The sequence below is a fragment of the Tyto alba genome, unplaced genomic scaffold, assembly GCF_018691265.1.
Source record: "Tyto alba isolate M040663 unplaced genomic scaffold, T.alba_DEE_v4.0 Super-Scaffold_11, whole genome shotgun sequence".
Classification (NCBI taxonomy): Eukaryota; Metazoa; Chordata; class Aves; order Strigiformes; family Tytonidae; genus Tyto; species Tyto alba.
The window spans coordinates 7,679,681-7,698,889 of NW_024881273.1; the positions used below are offsets into that span (position 1 = coordinate 7,679,681).

At 52.1% G+C, this 19,209-nt stretch overlaps 1 protein-coding gene across 2 annotated transcripts in view; it reads left to right on the forward strand.

Annotated features, from left to right (window-relative positions):
• The first annotated feature begins 799 nt into the window (after positions 1-799).
• The window catches only part of MEGF9 (multiple EGF like domains 9), a 53,995-nt gene continuing 35,585 nt past the window's right edge, over positions 800-19,209 (forward strand). Inside the window, exon 1 of one of the 2 annotated variants that reach the window (XM_042786851.1) lies at positions 800-1,263. In XM_042786851.1, coding sequence (XP_042642785.1) covers positions 957-1,263 — 307 coding nt within the window. In that variant the 5' untranslated portion in view covers positions 800-956. Of the gene's footprint in view, positions 1,264-12,091; positions 12,198-19,209 lie in introns of those variants that run through there. The other variant, XM_033012027.2, reaches the window with a different exon arrangement.

Below are 19,209 nucleotides of genomic sequence, written 5' to 3' on the forward strand. Positions count from 1 at the left end.
AAGGTCACTCCGGGTGTCCGGCCGCAGCTGGATCGGGGGTGGGGGACGGCCTGGGTGCCCCCTCCCAGGTTTCATTGTCCTTACAGCTGGTCCCCGGGTTCCGGCCGTGCTGGCTGGGCAACAGCTCCAGCTGATGAGCAGCACAAAGGGGAATGGCTTTACTGGGGGCGTGGGGCGGGACGGTGGTGGAGGTGGGCAGGGAGAGATGGAGAGATGACTGCGGGGGTCGTGATGAGGGTGACACCCCCCCCCCCCCCCCAACCTGCTGGGCCCCTCCAGAGACCTGCAGCGGTGTGTGGAGGGAGGGTGGCTCCGGTAAACACGGACACCGCTGCCGACCCGCTTTGTGTCCCGCTGCGCATCCCGGCGCCTTCCTCATTGTTTTGTAAAATTGAGAGGGGGGGGGTGGGGGGGCGGGGAGGGGGGGAAAGGCGGATTTAATTTTAAAAATAAAAATAGGAAAAATAATACAAATGGAAAAATGCCTGTTAAAAAGAATAGAGACTGTGTCTATACACATAAAAAAGGCAGGCGGGGGCCGTGCCCGCCCCGGACCCCCCCGGGCTGGCGCTGGGGGGTGGGGGCGGTGCCCCCCCACTGCCCCCGCCCAGCCCCCGGCCCCTCCCCTCCCCGCTCGGCCCCGCCCCTCTGCCCGCCCCCTGGAGCTTCTGATTGGTTGCGCCGCTCGCAAAGCTTCGCCGAGTGGCCGTCCGGTGGGGCGGGCGCGCCGCTGATTGGTGGCGGCGGGCGCGGGGCGGGGCGCGGCGCTGTCAGCCCGGCCGGGGCGCGGCGCGGCGGGAGCCGCCTGAGGGGAGCTGGGAGCGGCAGCGGCGCGGCATGGCCGGCTGAGGCGGGCGGGAGGCAGGGAGCTGCCGCCGCCGCCCGGCGCCGCTCCCCGGCCCCTCTCGGTGGGTGAAGCAGCGCCCGGATGAAGGAAGAAAGGAAGGAATGAATGAATGAATGGCGGAGCGCCGCGCCGCAGCATGAGGCGCCGGCCGAGGACCGCGCCCGGGCTCGCCCTGCTCTGCCTTGCCGTCCTCCTGGCCGCCGCCGCCGGGCTGCCCTCCAGCGCCGCGCCGCCCCCCGAGCCCGGCAGCGGCAGCGGCGGCCCCGCTGAGGGCAGTCCCGGCACTCCCGCGCCCGCCCGGGGCAGCGCTTCGCCGCCGCCGCCGCCGCCCCCGGAGGAGGAGGCGGTGGTGGAGGAGGAGGAGGAGGAGGAGGTGGTGGTGGAAGAAGAGGCGGCCGCGGGCAGCGGCCCCGCAGGTGAGCGGCCCACGCGTGTCCGTGGCGGGGGGGGGGGGGGGCGTCGGCAGCGGGACCAGAGGCTCTGGCGGGGAGCGGGACGGGGCTGCCCCGCTCCCTCCCTTCCCCCCTCCGCCGGGCGGACAAAGGCGCGGCCGGGGGTCGCATCGCAGGGGGCGGTGGGGGACGGGGCGGCGGCTCCGCGGGTCCCCCCGGATTGCAGCGACCTCCGTGCGGGGCAGGAGGAGGGACCCCCCGCGGCGTGGGACTCCCGGGAGCATCTGACGCCCCAACCCCGTGTGCCCGGCTGCAGGGCAGGGGCTCGGTGGGGAGCAGCGGCCCCCACGCGAGACTCGGGTCGGGGGCTGGGTGGGCGATGCAGGGGTGCCCGGGCGGTGCTGAACCCTGCCCGAGCCCACGCCGGTGGTGTTACAGGCTTTACTGGTGGTTTTGGGGAGCAGCGGGGTGGGTGTTGGTCCTGGCTCCCCAAAGCATCCTCCACAGCAGCCACCCCCCCCCGGCGTACGTGCTCCCCACGGAGGAGTTGAAGACACGTCCTTCCCTCCCGTCACCGTTGCCTCGGGGCAGCGTCCAACAGGGTGGCCGCTGGCCTCGAGCATCGCCGGGTGGTACCTTCGTGGCAGAGTTACTCTGTGAGCATCAAGGTTTTCCCTGTGTCCCACCTCCATGTGCTGCCTGCAGAACGGGGTTAGCGATGACTTGGTGTTGCGGGAGCCCGTGTCCCTGAAACCACGTTTGCAGCTTGGTGGGTGTCGGGAAGAGCCCACGCTAGCGTGGGACCCCACGGGCATGTGAGGGGAAAAGAAAGCTGTGGGCTTTTCCTATTGTGATGAATAGGCATCTTGGTGCAGCCCGCTCGAGGCGTGATCCTGCCCTTGTTGCAGTTGAGGGGCTCGTATTGAGCGGAGAAAGGCATTATGGCAATGGGAATATATGGAATTATCCGTGGAGAGCGTGGGGAGGGAAGAGGTGAAGGGCGAACGGGAGGGTTGTGCTCTTAGGTGAAGCTTTCACCGAGTGTAGCGCTGAGTGATGGTGCCCGGAGATGAAAACACTGATGGTCCTCGAAGCTGAGACTCCAGTTTATTTATAGGTTAAGTAGACAAAACTCTGCTGGAGTCCATGGATGGGGCTTTGTCCACTTATTTTACCAGAGCACTCAGCTTCACTCTACATTTCCAAAGAGTTATGTTCAGACATGTGCAAATGCTATAGCACTAATTCTTTCCTTTTTTTATACTTATTTTTTCTCCTTGCCTGGAAGATATTTGGTCTAAGTGTGTTGAGCTTCCCCTAATGTGAAAGGGATATATTCTGCTGCTCTGGTAGCTTTAGCAGTCTGAACAAGTGGATTAATCAACCTGTTTTATCTGGCTAGAAATATAATCAGCTGCAGATCTCAAGTCCCTTGTTTTCAGACTTTAATTCCTTTCTTTCCATTGAGGTTTCTGTCTTTACTTTCTCCGGAAGAGACAGAATGGCTTAAGATTAGGAACTGCTGATAAAGATAGGAGGGGTTGAGTTTTCTTAAAGCAAAAGCAATTTCCTCTATCGTGCCATGAGCAGACCTCATCGGCTCAGCGATTCACCTGGCACGGGCGGCGCGGTGTGACCCTCCGGGTGCCAAACGGGGGAAGCACGTATCTGCCCTCAGTTGTCAAGCACATATTTTTCCTGTCTGACCTGACGTGTTGTGTTTGTTTCTGTCACTGTCAGAAGGCATTGCCTCTCCCATCTTGGGCTCCAATGGTTTATCAAGAGCATCGTCCTCATAGGGGCCAGGTGACAAGTGTCATGTGAGGATATTGCAAGGTATGAGGTGACTGGTTTCGTAACTGCTCTGGGATGTTCTCAGATGTCCAGTATGATCTCACATAACGTGCTTTTATGTTGGCTGCCGCAGGAGGTGTCAGGGATGCAAGTCGGGAGGTTTTGTGTCTAATCCCAGCGCTGCTACGGGTCCCCACAGGCCGCCCTCACCTCTGCGTTTCAGATCTCGCTTGGGAAATGGGAGCACTGATGAGAACTCTTCCCCACCACCCCTGGGTGTGTTGAGTTGTTATTGTGGAGGCCAGCATCACCCTTTGAAGTTCTAAAGTGATAATTATTAATGGCCACAGCCACTTGATCTCAAAATTGCTCTCTGGTGCCTTTACGCTGCGGTGATGGCCAGAGTAGGGAAGCACGGGCAGGTGATGTCTTCTCAAACATGCTAATTTGTTATTCGTTAGCGTGGCAGGTTGAGATTAACCCTGATTGAGGAGCTGGTGTCTTCCTGGGTCAGGGGGGTGATGAGGCAGCAGTGGGAGGAGATGCTGGGGCTTGGCAGCATCGCCCTGTGTGACGTGGGAGCTTGCAGAGAGGGGTGTGGGTGGGTGGTATGGCTGTGGTCTGTGTGGGAGCTGGTCTCTGTGGGGTTTGTGCGGAGCTTTTCTGTGCTGCCCTGTCTGCTGAGTGTTGCTGGACCCTGCGCAGAGGTTTGCTCTCAAAGGGCGTTAAGCACTGAAGGCACAGTAAAGACAGTGGGCACCGTAGGTTTATAGCTGAAACTCTCCTTTTGTTTTAATTCAAGCATGTTTTCAACATTACTTTTTCAATTCAATAGGTAATTAATGCATTAAAATGCTTTATTGCATGAAACAAATGGGTCTTTTCTCATGTACCTTTTTAGAAAGGCTTCCTTTAATGCTGATGGCGTTCTTGCTGATAAGAAATTGGTGTGAGTCTTCACATTCAGTGTTTGTTCAGCACTACCAAGATTTAGATTCCAACTTCAATGCATTTTTCTCATTCTGATTTAAGAAGCACTTCAGCTACCACCTGCTTTCTCCACTCTCATTCTCTTCCCTTTCCTAGTTTCACGATGTTTATTTTTCTTTCCAAGGCTGTGATATGTTAAAATCCCGGGTTTTGTTTTTAAGAGAAGTAAATTGCTAATCCTCGTGTTTGTGGAGACAAGCTTAGAAGTATCCCCTGCCTTATCACCAAAGCCTTTAACACCCACTGTGGAGACTCTTCCTTTTACATGCAATAGTCTCATTTTAAAGCAAAAGCTGGAGCTTTGCTGGGGAAGCTGACATGGGGGTGGCTGCTGTTTGGATGGATGCTTGATGTTGGAGCAGAGATGTGGCTGCTGTGGCCAGTGTAGTCCTGGTTGGACTTTCCATGCCTAAAGAACAAAACTCCTCTATTCTACCCATTTCTGTAGGGTAGTGTTGAACAATATGGATCTCTAATGCATATTTTATTCTGACTCTTTTCCAGCTCCATGCACTGCAGAAGGGTGGGCTGAAAAGCTCAAACCCCCTCTCACAACCTTGCTGAACCCATGCTGTGGCTGAGTCAGCAGAAAAGCTACACCCAAACCCTGGATATAGTCATCTTTAGACCATACTAAGTGTTTCAGATGTTGAAAGCTGCTGCCTTCTCTCCTCCCCACTGTTTCTGTGGTGCTCCACCTGGCTTCCTGGGTTGCGGAGTCCCACACGTGACCCTGAGTCTGGCTCCTCACCTCTGTACCTCCTAGGAGGGGACAACAAATAATTTCTGCTGCAGCCACAGGGCAGGAAATGCAGGTGGCTCAGCAGCTCGGAGCAGTTAACCACAGGAAGGTGTCCCATGCTGTCACGGAAATGGGTGAAAGCTGAGTCAGGGTGTGCAATGATGTCTGATGGGTCCCCAGCCTCCAGCACGGGGTTATCTCTTGCTGGGATGCTCGTGGCCCAGATGGAGGAGGTGCAGCCAGAGCCCCGCAACGAGTGGTGGCTTGGCTTTGGGTGGGAATATCTGGTGGGTTTAACTTGTAAAGAGGAGCCTGGCAAATCTCTGGGGGCAGTGAGGGGTGGCCTGGCTATTTGGCTGGATGTAGGGGAGGCAGTGGGGTGAGGAGTGGACCTGGTCATGAGCACTGGCTTAATTTCTTCATCATCCAGCTGGAGAGGTGGAGGATTCTGCTGTTGCGCAGGGTGCATGGGGAAAGGTGTGCACACCCTGTGCATGAAAGAGGTGCCATGGGGTCAGGTCTTATGGAGGTCTCTACAGTACTGGCAGTATTACTGCAGGGGAAAGACTTTGGTCCAAGCCATGGAGCCATTGACACCCAGACGCTGCCACACGGGCTGTGCTCCTTGATGGGTTGGGAGCTCTCAAATCCTGGTGGGAAAGAAACAGCCAAGTTGCTGAAGGCAGTTTTGGGACATCTTACCAGTGCTGGTCCCTTATGCAGCTCTGGCTGACTCCATCTCTCTTCCCAACCAGCCATTACACCCTTTGGTAGAGGCTTTCCCAGTCAGGTTTGCCCTGTGATCACCTTTTCCACTGTGTTCACTGTGGTACAGGACTCTTTCAGGGATACACATAAATGATTTATGCCTGTGCAGCTGGTTGGGTTTCCAAGGCTGGGGTTGAGCACTAGGTGAGAATAAATGTTTGCAATGGACTTCTGCAACCTTAAAAATCTGTCTCTAGGTGCAAGTGCAGGTCCTGCCCTTTGGCGCTGGGCTCATACGTGATCTGGGGCTGTCTTTCTGCTCATTGCCTGGGAAGGCAGCTTAAGCTTTCCTTGTTTGAGGGCTCAGGATTGCGTTCAGTGTGGTTACTGAGATAGCTTGCTTTTAAGATGTCAGTGGGATTTAAATTTTTTTTTAAAGAAATGGAAATTTCTTTCCTAGCAATGTGCGCTCGCAGCCCAGAACCCACCCGTGCCCTGTGCTGCAGCCAGAGCAGGGGGGGCAGCAGGGCCAGGGAGGGGATTCTCCCCCTCTGCTCCGCTCTGGGGAGACCCCCCTGCAGTGCTGGGGCCAGCTCGGGGGCCCCCAACAGCAGAAGGACACGGAGCTGCTCGAGCGGGGCCAGAGGAGGCCACGGAGATGCTGGGGGGGCTGGAGCAGCTCCCCTGGGGGGCCGGGCTGAGAGAGTTGGGGGGGTTCAGCCTGGAGAAGAGAAGGCTCCGGGGAGACCTTCGAGCGGCCTCCCAGGGCTTAAAGGGGGGACAGGAAAGGTGGGGGGGGGGGACTCTGGATCAGGGGGTGTGGGGATAGGACGAGGGGTAATGGTTTTAAACTGAAAGAGGGGACATTTAGATTAGATGTGAGGAAGACCTGTGCAGGGGGTGAGGTGCTGGCCCAGGGTGCCCAGAGCAGCTGTGGCTGCCCCCTCCCTGGAAGGGTTCAAGGCCAGGTTGGACGGGGCTGGGAGCACCCTGGGCTGGGGGAAGGGGGCCCTGCCTGGGGCAGGGGGGCTGGAACTGGATGGTCTTTAAGGTCCCTTCCAACCCAAATAATTTTGTGATTCTGTGAAATTCTCAGCTTTCACGCCTGTAACATAATAAGGAAGATGGTCTTATTACTTGAGTTCTGTACAGGAGCAGCCAGGATGGAGAGTGCCTTTTTTCAGTCTAGTAATATATTATCAGGTTTGTATCTTTGACCTTAAAATAAAGGTATGTTGTTCACAGCAGACAATGTCCCTCCCTTGCCTTCATTTCTACTTCCATGCTGCTGTCTGAGTCATTCCTGAATCAGATGCATCCAACTGTCCTGACTCAAGATTTTGAGATTCTTGGACTTAGCGATGTTTATGAAAACCAGTATATTTCTGGGAGGATCTACAGAGCATCCAAGGTGTCATTTGTTAGCTTCCCTCTGCAGAGAACAGTGCTGGGATTTTGCTTTTTTTCTTTTAAATGATAGCTGAGATTTGGACATCATCACATCACTGAGCTGCTACTTGGAAAATACCATGTGTAAAATAGGATGGCTGCTGTGTGGTGTGTCGAAATTATTTATCTAGTGCTCTTGGTAATACCCAAACACCATCCTGCAGGGAGGCGAAGTTGCTGAAACACTGACTGAAGTGATTTGCCTGAAGCTGTGTGGTGGGCAGGAGCTGTCCCGGCCTGGCTCGCAGATGCCAACTGTCCTCTGGGCTCTGAGGGGTGGGGATGGTCCCCAGGGGCTGGGACAGTGGGGGCAGCACCCAGAGGTCAGGGTGCCTGAGTGTGATTGGAGGGGAGGAAAAGACCCTTCCAACACAGCCTGGGGTTTGCCTGGGGTGCAAAGGTTGTGGCCGTCCAAACAGCTGGGAACTGTGTGGGTGAGTGTGGGATGGGTTTCCCAGCCAGTGGCTGGTTTTGCCCCTGGAGCATCATCCTGGGGCTGCCTGTTCCAGAGAGGCACCTTGACCTTGATCCTGCCCGGGGCCTGGCCTGGACCAGGCAGTGCCAGAGGGGAAAATACCACTGCATGTAAGCGTCGATGGTGCTGGGCTGGCAGCAGAGCTCAGCCCATGGGCTACACCGAGGTGTAACCTCAAGGGGGTGAGGAAACCCATCCCGGGGGGACTGTGGTCCTCATGCTGCTCTGGTGTGGCCTTGGAGGTGGCTGCAGCATCTTGGAGTCTACCCAGCTGCGGGGTGGGGGTCGTGGGCATCGGGCCTGTACCCAGGTCTGTCCCCACCAGCTGTGTGCGGGTGAGCAGCACGAGGACAGGGACAGCCAGGACTTCCCCCACCCCACAGCCGTGGGCAGAGAAGCACAGAACAAGCTGTCCCCGAGGAACAGAGCCCCGGACGCGAGTCTGCTGAAGTCAGGGGAGAGACTTCAGAGGTTTTTTGACAAGAGCCTGTGGCCTAAAAATACACAGGGCTAAGTCATTGTGCTGCTGCTAATATTTGCAGAGCTGAGGCCAGCTGACTGTCAGGAAGCGCTGCTGCAGATCTGAGGTGCTCGCTGGTGCTTCCAAGAAGCAGCCAAGATCTTAGCAGTGGCATCTGCTATCATTAGAAAAAAAAATCATGCCTGTGCTGGGTGCTGAAGGCAGGGATTTCTCTTGCATCCGTCTGGCTGGAAGGGAAGGCTCCTTCTGCTTTATCTCTGACAAGCACTTAAAATAAAGCAAAAAAAAAAAAAATGCTCAGGAGCTGGAGTGCTGTGTAGCATCTAGACTGCACCTGAGACTTCCTTGAGCAGTTAAATATGGTTGTGGCAAGAGCTTGGACTTGCTTCTGTGGAAACGCACTGGCTTTGCTGCCCTGGCTCGTGCTACATGTCTGTGCTCGACGGGCTGCCCTGTGCCGGCAAGGTATCGCTCGGTGGGAGCAGGGGGCTGGGGAGGGACAGAGTCTGGCACTTTATAATTGGTTGGGGATATTAATATGTTTTATGAGCTAAAGGCTAGACTGCAATCTAGCCATCTGCCCTGCCTTGGGGGGGTCGTGTGTCTTCACCACCCCGGGAGAACAGAAGCGGTTGCGATTCAGTCTCATTAAACTGGCTGAAAACCAGGATTTCTGTTTCACAGGAAATTATTTGCTTTTTTTAATTTGACTTTTGGGTTGGGTCAGACTGAAATGCAATGGTTGTTCTTGCTTTGCTTCTGCTTATGTGTCCAGTGAGCTCTAGGGTCCTGTGCCTTCAAGCTGCCCCGTAAAATTGATGACTTTGTTGTGCTTGGGGCTAAATCCATCCCCAGTTTGCAGTTGGGGGCTGTTGGGTGTCTGCTGGGGGAGAATGCTCCCAAAATCCCTGCAGGATTTGGCTGGAAGGGTCTTTTATTGGATTAAAGCTTCTCAGTCTGGACGCATTTTGAACAAGACATTCTGGACTTGGAATAATTGAACATCATTTGTTTAGACAGAACTTTTTTTCCCCTAATTCAATAGGAAACTTCCCGACAGTGCTGGTCCTGGCTCCGCTGCAGCCACATCTCCCAGGGGAGTGGTGGAGGATGTCGCCTCTTTCGATGGGGTCACTCGCTCCCCCATGGCTCCTCTCCCTGCTGCTTCACAGCCAGGGATGCTGCAGAAGTGGTCCAGCTTCTACATCCCAACCGGTTGGGGTCCTGCAGCTGAGTGAGTCCAGCTGAGCTTGGCTCTCTCCCCTTGTTTTCACCAGCTATTTAATAAAAGCACCGCATGCAGAGGGGGGGTGCTCGGTTCACGTGGTTTTTCTGGATTGCGCCTAGCTGCTTGCAAAGAATAGACCATCTAAACACGCTGACGGAGCGCTAATCAACCAGGGATGGTTTGAGCTGCCCAAAGTGGCTCTTTTGTTGGAGGCTGAATTCCTCCTCTGGCTGATGCTCATCCGGATCTTCCCATGCAAAATTCCTATCGCCCTTCGTCATACGGAACGCAGTGGTGTCGTGATACTGGACAGGCTGCCAGCCTTTGTATTTGGCAAGAGTTCTGCTCAATCTGCTTCAGGACTTTTATTCCCCGCCTCTGGAAAAGATTTTTGGGGTCTCTGCTCCTGTTTCATACATGTAGGGGTCCTATTTCAGTAAATAAGGAGCTTCCCGGAGCTGCACGAACTAATGTGAAGCCTTAGTTTGGTCTTGTGATGCTTAAAGTAGGATTTTTTTTTTTTTTCTGAACACCTGCTGTATGAATTAAAATTTGCCTTGTAAATGTAACCAATTCAGAGTCTGAGCATGAGAGACAGGCATTTGCTTTTTGCCTAGAAAAAGAAAAAAGCAAAACCTCGAAGGTTTTTCTCTTCAGGCAGCTTGGCCTTGAAACCAGAGAGAAGCCCAAGTCATTCTTTTTACCATTTTTAATTCAGTTGCCTGCTGTCCTTATAGATAAGCCACCAGAAACATGACTAGGCAAGCATCTCTGCTATTTATAGCTCATGCTGCTCCACATGCCTGTTTTAAAAATCAGCCAGCTAAATGGCTCTGCAGCCTTTCAGCGAAAGGCATAACGACTCCGGCATTTTATATGCATGGATAGATGTATGGATAGCTACAGGCTGTTGGTGGTGAGCCTTCGCCCCGAGCAAGGGAGGGTTTCTGCAGCAGGGATTTTTCCCCTGGGCAAAGGGGACCCCCCCCAGCACTGCCTGGACTCTGGGGAAGAGGCTCTGGTTCAGTCTGCATCCCCGGAGCTCACCCCTGCTCCAGCCATCGCCAGTCAGCGCCGGCACGGGACTGGTGCCACTGGGGATGCTCCTGGCGGGGTCGGTCCTCCCACCTTTTCCCTGCACCTTGGCTCTTCAGAGGAGTTATCACTAGAGGAAAATATACATTGCTATTCCCCAAACCTTTAAAAGAAAAAAAAATTTTTTTGAAGCTGTGTTAGCCCTTTCTTTGTGGTGTTGTTTTTTTTTTTTTTTTTTTTTGTGGCATCACCTCTGTATAATTAAGAGGCTGCTGGTAACCTTTACCCGTTTAACTGGTCATGCCACTTCTCAGATGAATCTGCTTTATTCCTGGCAAATTATACTGCTGCAATTTTCAGGCAGCTTTACTCTATTTTGACTGACTGGCTGACTGTATTAACTGATAGTGCTGCTTGGGCTGCTTTGATCCTGTATTATTTATGGAAATGATGGCATATAACTCTGCGTAGCTGATTAATGCTGCATGTATTTTTAATGTGCTAGTTCTACTGTTTGATCTGTGCTAAATGATTATTCCCTGATGTGCTCCTGGGTTCATTTTGGTTCCTTATGAAAGGATATTGAAATGGACTGTTTGTTTTGTTGCCTTTTTTTTTTTTTCCCCAGTGATCTCATCTTGTGCTGTTTTTTAAGCTTTCGCAGATCGTTTTCCCAAGCATGGCTTTAACGCTATCGCGTGGAGCATTTATACTTTATTGCTATTAATTTGAGCATTTCATTGGTGGAATTACGCTAAATTCATCGCTGTGTGTGCTGCTGTTTGAAGTTTCGCGGAGATACGAGGTGGAAAAAAACAGCCATTTAGATGATGCTCAATCCTTCCTCATGTGCAATTTCTGAATCCCAGCTTGGCTGTGATTCAGGTCCAGCAACACCTGAATGAGAAAGAAGCTGGTTTAAATTGGAGGGGGGTATAATTAATATTTTGTGGCCTGTCACAGGATGGCTGCGACTGGTCGATATTAAGAAAATGACTTTAATTGCCGAGGAGGTGTGTGCTCAACCCGCAGCTTCCTCTGCTGCGGTGTGAGATGTGGTCGTGGTTGGGGAGGGACCGGTGGGCGAAGACGACATTTCATCCCAGGAAATACCCACCACATCCCATGGCACATATCCTGGCGCTGCCACTGGGGAGGGAGTCTGATGTCCTTCATCCCTCCTCCAAAATCCTTCCCCATCACCTGATGTGGCCAACGGGGTGGAAACCAGGAGGTGGTTCCAGGAGGACCATCTGTGAGCTGGAGGATCAGCATTTCCCCTCCCTGGGGCAAAACAGAGAGGGGGGGAAGTTGACTTTTAAAAAATATTTCTCTTTTTCCCCTGCCTTTTATAACACCTGCTCATTTTCATGGCACAGTCAAGGCTTGTCTCCTAACCCCTGCCCACACCCAGCGCGTGGTCAGACCCCCTTTCTCCCCGGGCACACTGTGTTCCAGCAGTGACAGGGTTGTGAGGATCCTTTTGTGAACAGCGCTGTAAAGGTGCAAAGCAATGCTAGTTGAAAACCTTTGAAGGAAGGGGTTTTTTTCTCCTCCTCTGAACAGGGCTTTTTGTCAAAATCAGCAAAATAGATATCTTTCTGCAAAAGATCCTTTTTCCTTTAATGGACTTTTGCATTGAAAACAGTTTAAACTTGACATTTTGTTCCCTCCCTCCAAATTTTTCAAAGCTTCTTGGTCCATAAAAAACTTCAATAATTCCACTTTCTTCTTGCTTTCTATTCCAAAGAAGATATATATAAATATACATATATATCATAATATATATAGTGTTTTAAATATATTTTTTTTCCATCAAATATAACTCTTGCCTTTTGTCACTGGGAACAAAGCAAACATTACAGACTGTTTTCTGGTGTTCTTCCCCTTCCCCAAAATGGAGACATGCTAACCTGAGCACTCCAATGAGCCAGTTGTTTGGGGGGAAAATCAGGAGGGATGTACCGCATCGGGCGCTGAGGGAGCAGGCAGGATTTTTGGATATGGCTCTTGCAAACCGAGTTGCTTCCCTGAAACATGTCTCGATTGCAGACGGGTGAGTAATGGGGCAGAGGCACCCACACCTTCGCGGTGCTGTTGGGTGGGGAGAGGGCACCGTGCCTTGCACAATGCCTGCAGCTGGCAGAGCCTGCGGGGGGGGCCCATGTCCATGCACCCCTTCCCACCTCAAACTGCAGCCTGAGGGGTGGGGGGAAGCTGGGCTGAGATGTGATTAGGACCCCAGAATATCCCGAGAAGGTGGAGAATCTGCTCCAGGTTGTTTATCAAAACAAAAGGTTTATTTGAATTGAAGTGGAGCACGCTGACCTGTCAGCTCTTGCCTGGGCTGGGTGTTTGCTCACTCTGTGCCAATACTGGAGATGTCTTTGCTGGAGACTCCCCAGCTTGTGCTCTGCCCTTCCCTGCCACAGCCAGTTGGGTTTTTTCCTGGTCCCATTGATTGAGGAAGGATTTGGGGGGAGGTTTGCCTCATTTTTACGCTCCCCTGGTCACTTGGACGCAAGCGCTGCCATCCCATCTCACAGCACTCCCCTCCCTGCCAGCGACTGCATCGTGTCAAGATCTGCCTCGCGGGGTTTTCCAGGGATGCCCCTCAATTCCTGGGCAGGCCTGGGGGTCCCCCTGTTTGGGTTGGGGGGGGGGTGATGGGCTGTTTGGCATCGCTGTGGCTTGCCCAGTGTCCCCTCTGCCGCGGGGCCAGCTGGCGCGGGGAGCAGATGGGGAGGTGGAGCCGGGCTGCTCGGCTGGGTTTCAGGCTACGATAAAGCAAAGTGACGTAGAAAACTAAATACCTGTTATCGGAGAAAAGCAAACAGAGCCTCCACCTGCCTCCAGCCTTTCTCCCTTCAAGGGCAGGCTGCACGCCTGGTGTGTAGCTCCCTGTAAAAGATGTTTTATTATTAACGTGCTTGCTTTGGCTTGGCTGTGGTGTTGAGAAATCCAAGCTTGACTCCAGATAATGAATGACAAACATTTGTCTGGACTTAACTATTTTATTCTGAGCGTGGCTTTTTTTTTCTGCCTTCTGGAAGTTTACAGTAAGTTGTTGACAGCGTGCCCTTTGACGTGGATTAGCACTGACGCCTCGCAGTTGGATCTTCCCATCCTTTTCACATCTTGGTTGTTTCTTTTCAAGGGAGGCTTTTGTGCATGTCTAATCCATTTAAAACGAAAAATAAACAAGAAATGGTCTGATCTCTGAAGGGGCAGTTGGGTATGAGTGTGCTGCTGGCTTCCCTTCAGAAGGTGGCAAGCTTTGGGGTGGGATGGAGGGAGCGATGGTCCTGCTGTGTCCAGGGGAGGGCCATTCCCTGCAGCACCCCGCTTTGGTGTCAGGGGGTGCCCAGAGCAATGGCTGTCACCTATTCTCGGTTAATAAACCCTTTAAAAGCTTTCCAGTCGATGTGTAAGATGGTGAGCTCAAGCTTGTGGACTGAGGGATCAATGCTTTCCTCTCTCTGCTCTGCCACCCATCCCTTTGTGATCCCTGTTAGGGACTTCCCGAGTGTCCACTGTCAAATGAGCTAGATGGCCCTTGCCTTAGCGCTGATACCTCTCCCACCTACATATATGTAATACCGGGTAATACATTTAACAGTGTGTGCAATATTGGCCATATCGAGGTAGAGCTTCTCTGTGCATTGCCGGCTTTGTGTGAAGTACCTGCAGCTCCCCTGGATTTGGTAGGATTTTGCATGCCTCTTTGCTGGTGGGACTGGGATGCTCTTTTTGCTGGATTTCTCTTCGGCAGCAGAGCCAGTGGAAGAGGAGGCAGTGCTCCTCCTCCTGCAATGCCGAAACAGTCATTATAAAGCCCTCAAAAACTGGGAAATGGTCAGCTTAGAAATGTCAACTAACCTCTTCTAGCTGACCCGCTGGCTACAGAGGAAGCTCTCTGGTTTTGGGCATCTCTTTGACTTGTATCAGGCTTGGTTTTGCCAAACCAAAACTGAGTGTGCTGCCACTGCTGAGAGTGTTTCTCCCTCCTGGTTTCAGACGCGAGTGGTGTGGTGCTGCTGGGGGCTCAGCTCTGACCCTGGAAATCAGCAGTTTGGGTTTGGATCTTGGCTCGGACTTAGTCTTAGCTTAGTGCCTAAGCCGTGGCCGAGATGGGGAGCACTGCACAGGATGCTTGAAACCATTGTGCCTGGCTGCCTCCATCCTTCCCGTCACACTGTTAAGGGTTTGCCTGTTTAAAGAGGATTTGGCTGTTCTGTAGGACAGGGTTGTTACCTGCTGTACTCCATAGGATGGCCCAGAAGTTATTGTGAAGGTTTCAGAGAATTGGCTTCAAGTCGTGGTTTTTGATTGCTGAACTTGTGCTGTTTAATGGAAACATTTTCCATTTGAAGGTGAGCTATTGCTAGAAATAAATACAGGTAATACCTTGTGGCTGAGGCAGCAGGACTGGCCGGAGCTGCAGCGTCCGTCAGTGTCGCAGCAGCACGGTGACTATGGAGAGAGAAATGAAAAGTCGCTGTGCAGCCCTGATTGAAGTCATTAATCTGCTGCAGGGCTGGGGGGGTTAAAGCAAAGGTGGGCAGGAGGCAGGGGCTGGCAGCTGCCCTCAGAAACCCCCTGCGTGTGGACCCTGCCCCTGCTCTGTGTGCATGGGGTGTGTGTGTGGGGGGGATATGCTTTCTAAATTTCTCCCATCACTGCAATTGATGGAGAAAGGTTTGGAGTATGGCTCAGATGCACCAAGATGTCCCCTGCCACTCTCTACTCCTGCTCAGCAGGTCTCCAGCAGATGATAGTGGAACTACTGCAGTTCCTTGTTTCCACTGATAAAGTGACGGCTTTCTCTGTCCGGGTGTCTTTTTCCATGACGTGCCCTGGCCCGTATCAGTTCCCGCTTTGAAAGCTCAACTTCTCCTCCATTTTGCCAGCAAATTTTGTCTCGTGGCTGTATCTGTAACCCAGTTCGGCTGGTGCTGGATGAAAGCAAAGGTGAATCAAATTCTCAAAGGGGGGAATTGAAGTCGCCTGATGTGAGCTGGAGGTAAATGCATCACTGTGTCCCATGCAAAGCGTAGCAGGGGAAGCACAAGGCTGCATTATAAAATAAGGAAATAAAACTTATGCAGCAGAAAACCTCTCTTCCCAGCTCGGAAGGTGTTTTCCTTGTTCTATCCCAGCAGCTCTCCCCGCTTGCAGCACATTATAACTTACAGCTTCTTGTCTGGCAGGAGTTACAGTAATGCCAACCTAGCCTGTAGCACTATGTCATCATAACCTTGAAACAGGACCCAAATGGCAAAACCTGCTCAAAACCAGTTGTGATGACTCATGCTTTGTGCTATCCCTCTGCCCTGCTGGAGTTTCTGCTATGGTAATTCCACTTATTAAGCCCGGAGACAAAACACCTTTATTAAACTTGGAACCAAGCTCCGGAGCAATGAGAGAACTGGGACTTGCTGGCTTCAGACTCCCGAAATGTTTTATTCTCTTCAAGTTCCCTCTCCCTTCCTCTGCACAGCCTTTAAAGTGAATGAGAGAGGAAGAAAGATACTTTGCTGTTTGTGATGAATAAAAGTCTGCATTTAAAAATGTTTATTTAGATTAGGAAAAAAATTAGGGAAGTGTATTGGGAACGAATCCTGTGATGTTAGGGCTTTACTTCATCTCCAAGCTTGAAAATGCAATGAGCTGAGAAGGACGGGGATCTTAGCTCAGGCTCTGTAAAGCTTCTTTTTATTAACACTTTCAGTAAGTGTTTATTAACACGGTGGATAAAAGCAGCCTTTGTTAACAGGTCTGTCTCTTTGCTCCTTCAGTAGAGGAGCTGAATTTTAAAAGGAACTGCCTTGGGCACCTGCTGGAGTTACTGATGAAAGTTTTCATTCCAGATTTTCTCCACAGGCTTAAACACAAAATAGCCTACAACCCTCCAAAGCAAGTCTGCCCTCTCTTCCTCCTTAAAAAAGGCAAAAGAAGTTGTAAAAATGCCTCTTGCTGCCTGTGTGCAGAGCTGTGTGCATTGCCCCCTGCCCTGTGTTTGTGGAGAGCATCACTTCATGCTAAAACAGCTAAGAAGATGTGTGCGAGCCCTTTCAGCAATTGTATCTTGAAAGGATTTAAAGAGAGTTGCTCCCATCATTGTTGGCTTTTGTTCATCTTAACTGCCATGGGAGGGAGGCCCGCTCTGGAGGAGCGGGGTGCCAGGCAGGGAGGGGGTGTTGTGTCTGTCATGGAAGTGCCTGTACAGCCGGGGGATTATCTGGTGACATGGTGGGGGACGGGGGACACGTCTGCTGGTCCCACAGTCCACGGGGTGTGTGGGAGGAGCTGGTTCTGCCCCGAGGTAGAGCTCAGGGTCTGGATCTTGCTGTTTGTCTTGCAGCAGCGTGAACCCCCTTGGTCCATCTTCCACTTCTCGTGGATGTCCAAAGTCTCCTTCTGAATGCATCTCTCATTTTGGGGAATTACCAGAGCAGTTTAAGAAGCACTCCTGCTCCCTCAGAGTGAAACCTGGGTGTGATACTTGTGCTGCCTCAGAAGGTGAAGACCTTCTCTAGAGGCTGTGCGTGACCCAGAACTGTTGGGGTGGCTGTGGCAGCCATCCCAGGGAGATGCAGAGCGCTCCTCTGCCTCTCGCTGACGCCGCGCTGGGGGAGGACGCTGTTCACAGAATTTTTGTATTGAATTCTGGATTGATTGCACACCTGCGTGTTGCTGTTAGCATCTCCATGCTTTTGTTCTGTCTTCCCTCCCAGTGTAAGAGACTGCTTTAAGTGAGAGAGAAAGGATGACTTCCTACCCTACCCATCCTACATTGGGCTGAGCTTTGGTAACTATGCCTGGTGTCAGTGGTGAGGGAAAGCTGCAGCTTCCTCTGTATGTCCATGGAGTTACACCATGGCTACACCTGGTTAAAAACATTGAGTTATGTCTTTGCTATCAAAAAAAGATTGCATTTTTCAGTGACATCAGCCATGTGTGTTTGCCACCTCACTGGGAAACCTCCCCAGAGGTCCAAGCTCTGCAGCTCGTACTGTGATGTACCTATGTGGAGGGGTGTAGGCTGTGATGGTCCCCAGCAGCTCACCTCTGACGGTGCTGAAGCAGATGTGTTATCACCTATTCTGTGATTTCTGCATGAAGCAAAAAATGGTTTTAGAACAGCCTGAACTTGGCTGTTCCCTTTTCTTCTCAAAGGCAGTGTGAGCACACCCGTGGACCTGGGGCAGCAGTGGCCCAGGACGGCAAATCCCACTTGCTTGCACCCATGTAGCTCTCAGGGTGGGTAGTTTGGTGGGTGTTCAGCACCAAGCTGGGTCCAAGGTATTCTGGAGAAAGAAGGCTGGAGGTCGCATCAGCTCCTGCAGAAGCTGAATTTGACGTTGAGAGCATGAGGATTTAATTGCAGTGACTTGGGAGAAGAGGAGCTGTTGCATCTGCAGGGCTGTCAGCAGGCAAGGTCCAGAGGGGAAAAGGCTCTGGAAGGCTGCATGCCTTGCAAGCAATGTATTTTAGTTTAAAGTAACTTAATTGTGCCAGATGAATGTGCAGGCAGGAGGCAGCTCCTGTAGCTGGGCAGATTAGTTCCTTGCAAGCTGGACAAAGTCTCTGCTTTGCTGCCTGTGCAGCTTCTCCGGGAGCGGAGCCCCGGGAGCCTGGCGTGGGATGAACAAGCAACAACTCCTGCATTTGTGTAAAAAATCCCTTGGGTAGACAGGGAGAGACAAGCCCTGGCTTTGTTAGTGCAGCAAAGGAGTCCTCCTTTGCATGATTCACCTGGGGTTTTGGAATTGAAGAAGATTTGCCCTTCTTGCATTGCAGTCCATAACTGTCTTAGTAATGGAGGCATGCAGAGTGCAGGTCTTTGGTGATTCCTTCCTCAATTGCTATATATTTAAGGTATCTAGTGGCTGTAATCTGCATCTTATTGGAATTCCTTCCAAGGAGGTTTTTATTTGTTAATTCAAGCAATGAGAAATCACTTGAATTGTTTAACATCCCGGGACGCAGCTCTCCTGACCGCAGAATGCTGCCTTAATGAATCTTGATATTTACCAGGTGATGGTCAGAGCTGGTAACATGAACCGAAAGAAGGTGATAAAGTCAGGCCAGGAGTTGTGTCCCAGCTTCAGAGGAGTGGAATGATCGTGTTGGCATGGTGGGTGTGCAGGGAAAATGCAAAAGTGTCCAGCAATGAGAATGGCTCATTAGCTACAATGCTGCTGTTGCATGGAGCTGCCTTATTTGCAGTGCTAGCTGCTTAAAAATAAAACAAAAAAAAAAAACCCAAACTAAGCAAATGCTATATCTTCTATGAATCTGTCAGATGAACATCCCGTGTCCAACTAGGGAAGGGCAGCCTTGTTTTGCGGTTATCGGTGGGGTTTAGCTGTGGCATGGTGAGCGGCTGCTGTGCTGGGGGAGCTGGGAGAAGCTGCTGGCAGTGAGCTGGTCCGTTATAAGGGGTTGGTCATTATCTTAGAGGAGCTGGTGAGGCAGCTGCCCATGGTGTGAGCCTGCAGACTAGGCTCTTCACTCCTGCCCTGGCATCATCTTCATACCATGGCTGGTGGGTGAGCCTTGACCTGATGTAAAGGAGCAAAGGCAGAGAACGCAGCCTTCAAATCTTCTATATGCTGCTCACATTGTCAAAACTCACATATTCTGGGTCCTGTGTGGCCACCTGCATAAAAGTTTACTTTCACTGATGGCTCTTGGTAGGAAAGTCCTGTCCTCTACAGGAGTCTTCTAGAGCAAGCCCAGCTGTGATGATTTAAGAAGTTACCAATGGCAATTCTCCATCCTCTGCTGGAGGTCCCTGCTTCTCTGCAGGAGACCCGTTTGGTGCTGTGGGGTGAGGCCAGTGGCTGCACCCACCATCCTGGGTGGGCAGCTGATGGATGGGAACTTGTTAAGGTGCTTTTAATAAGGCAGAGCCCTTGGGAGCCTCGGCTGAGGGACACCTGAGTGCTTTGCACTGGTTCATACCACCATCAGCAGCATTGGAATCGGTCACCACAAGTTAATGCCAGAAGTAGGTGGCTCGAGGATGAAGCTCTCCCGTATAGACCTGACAGCATCCCGGG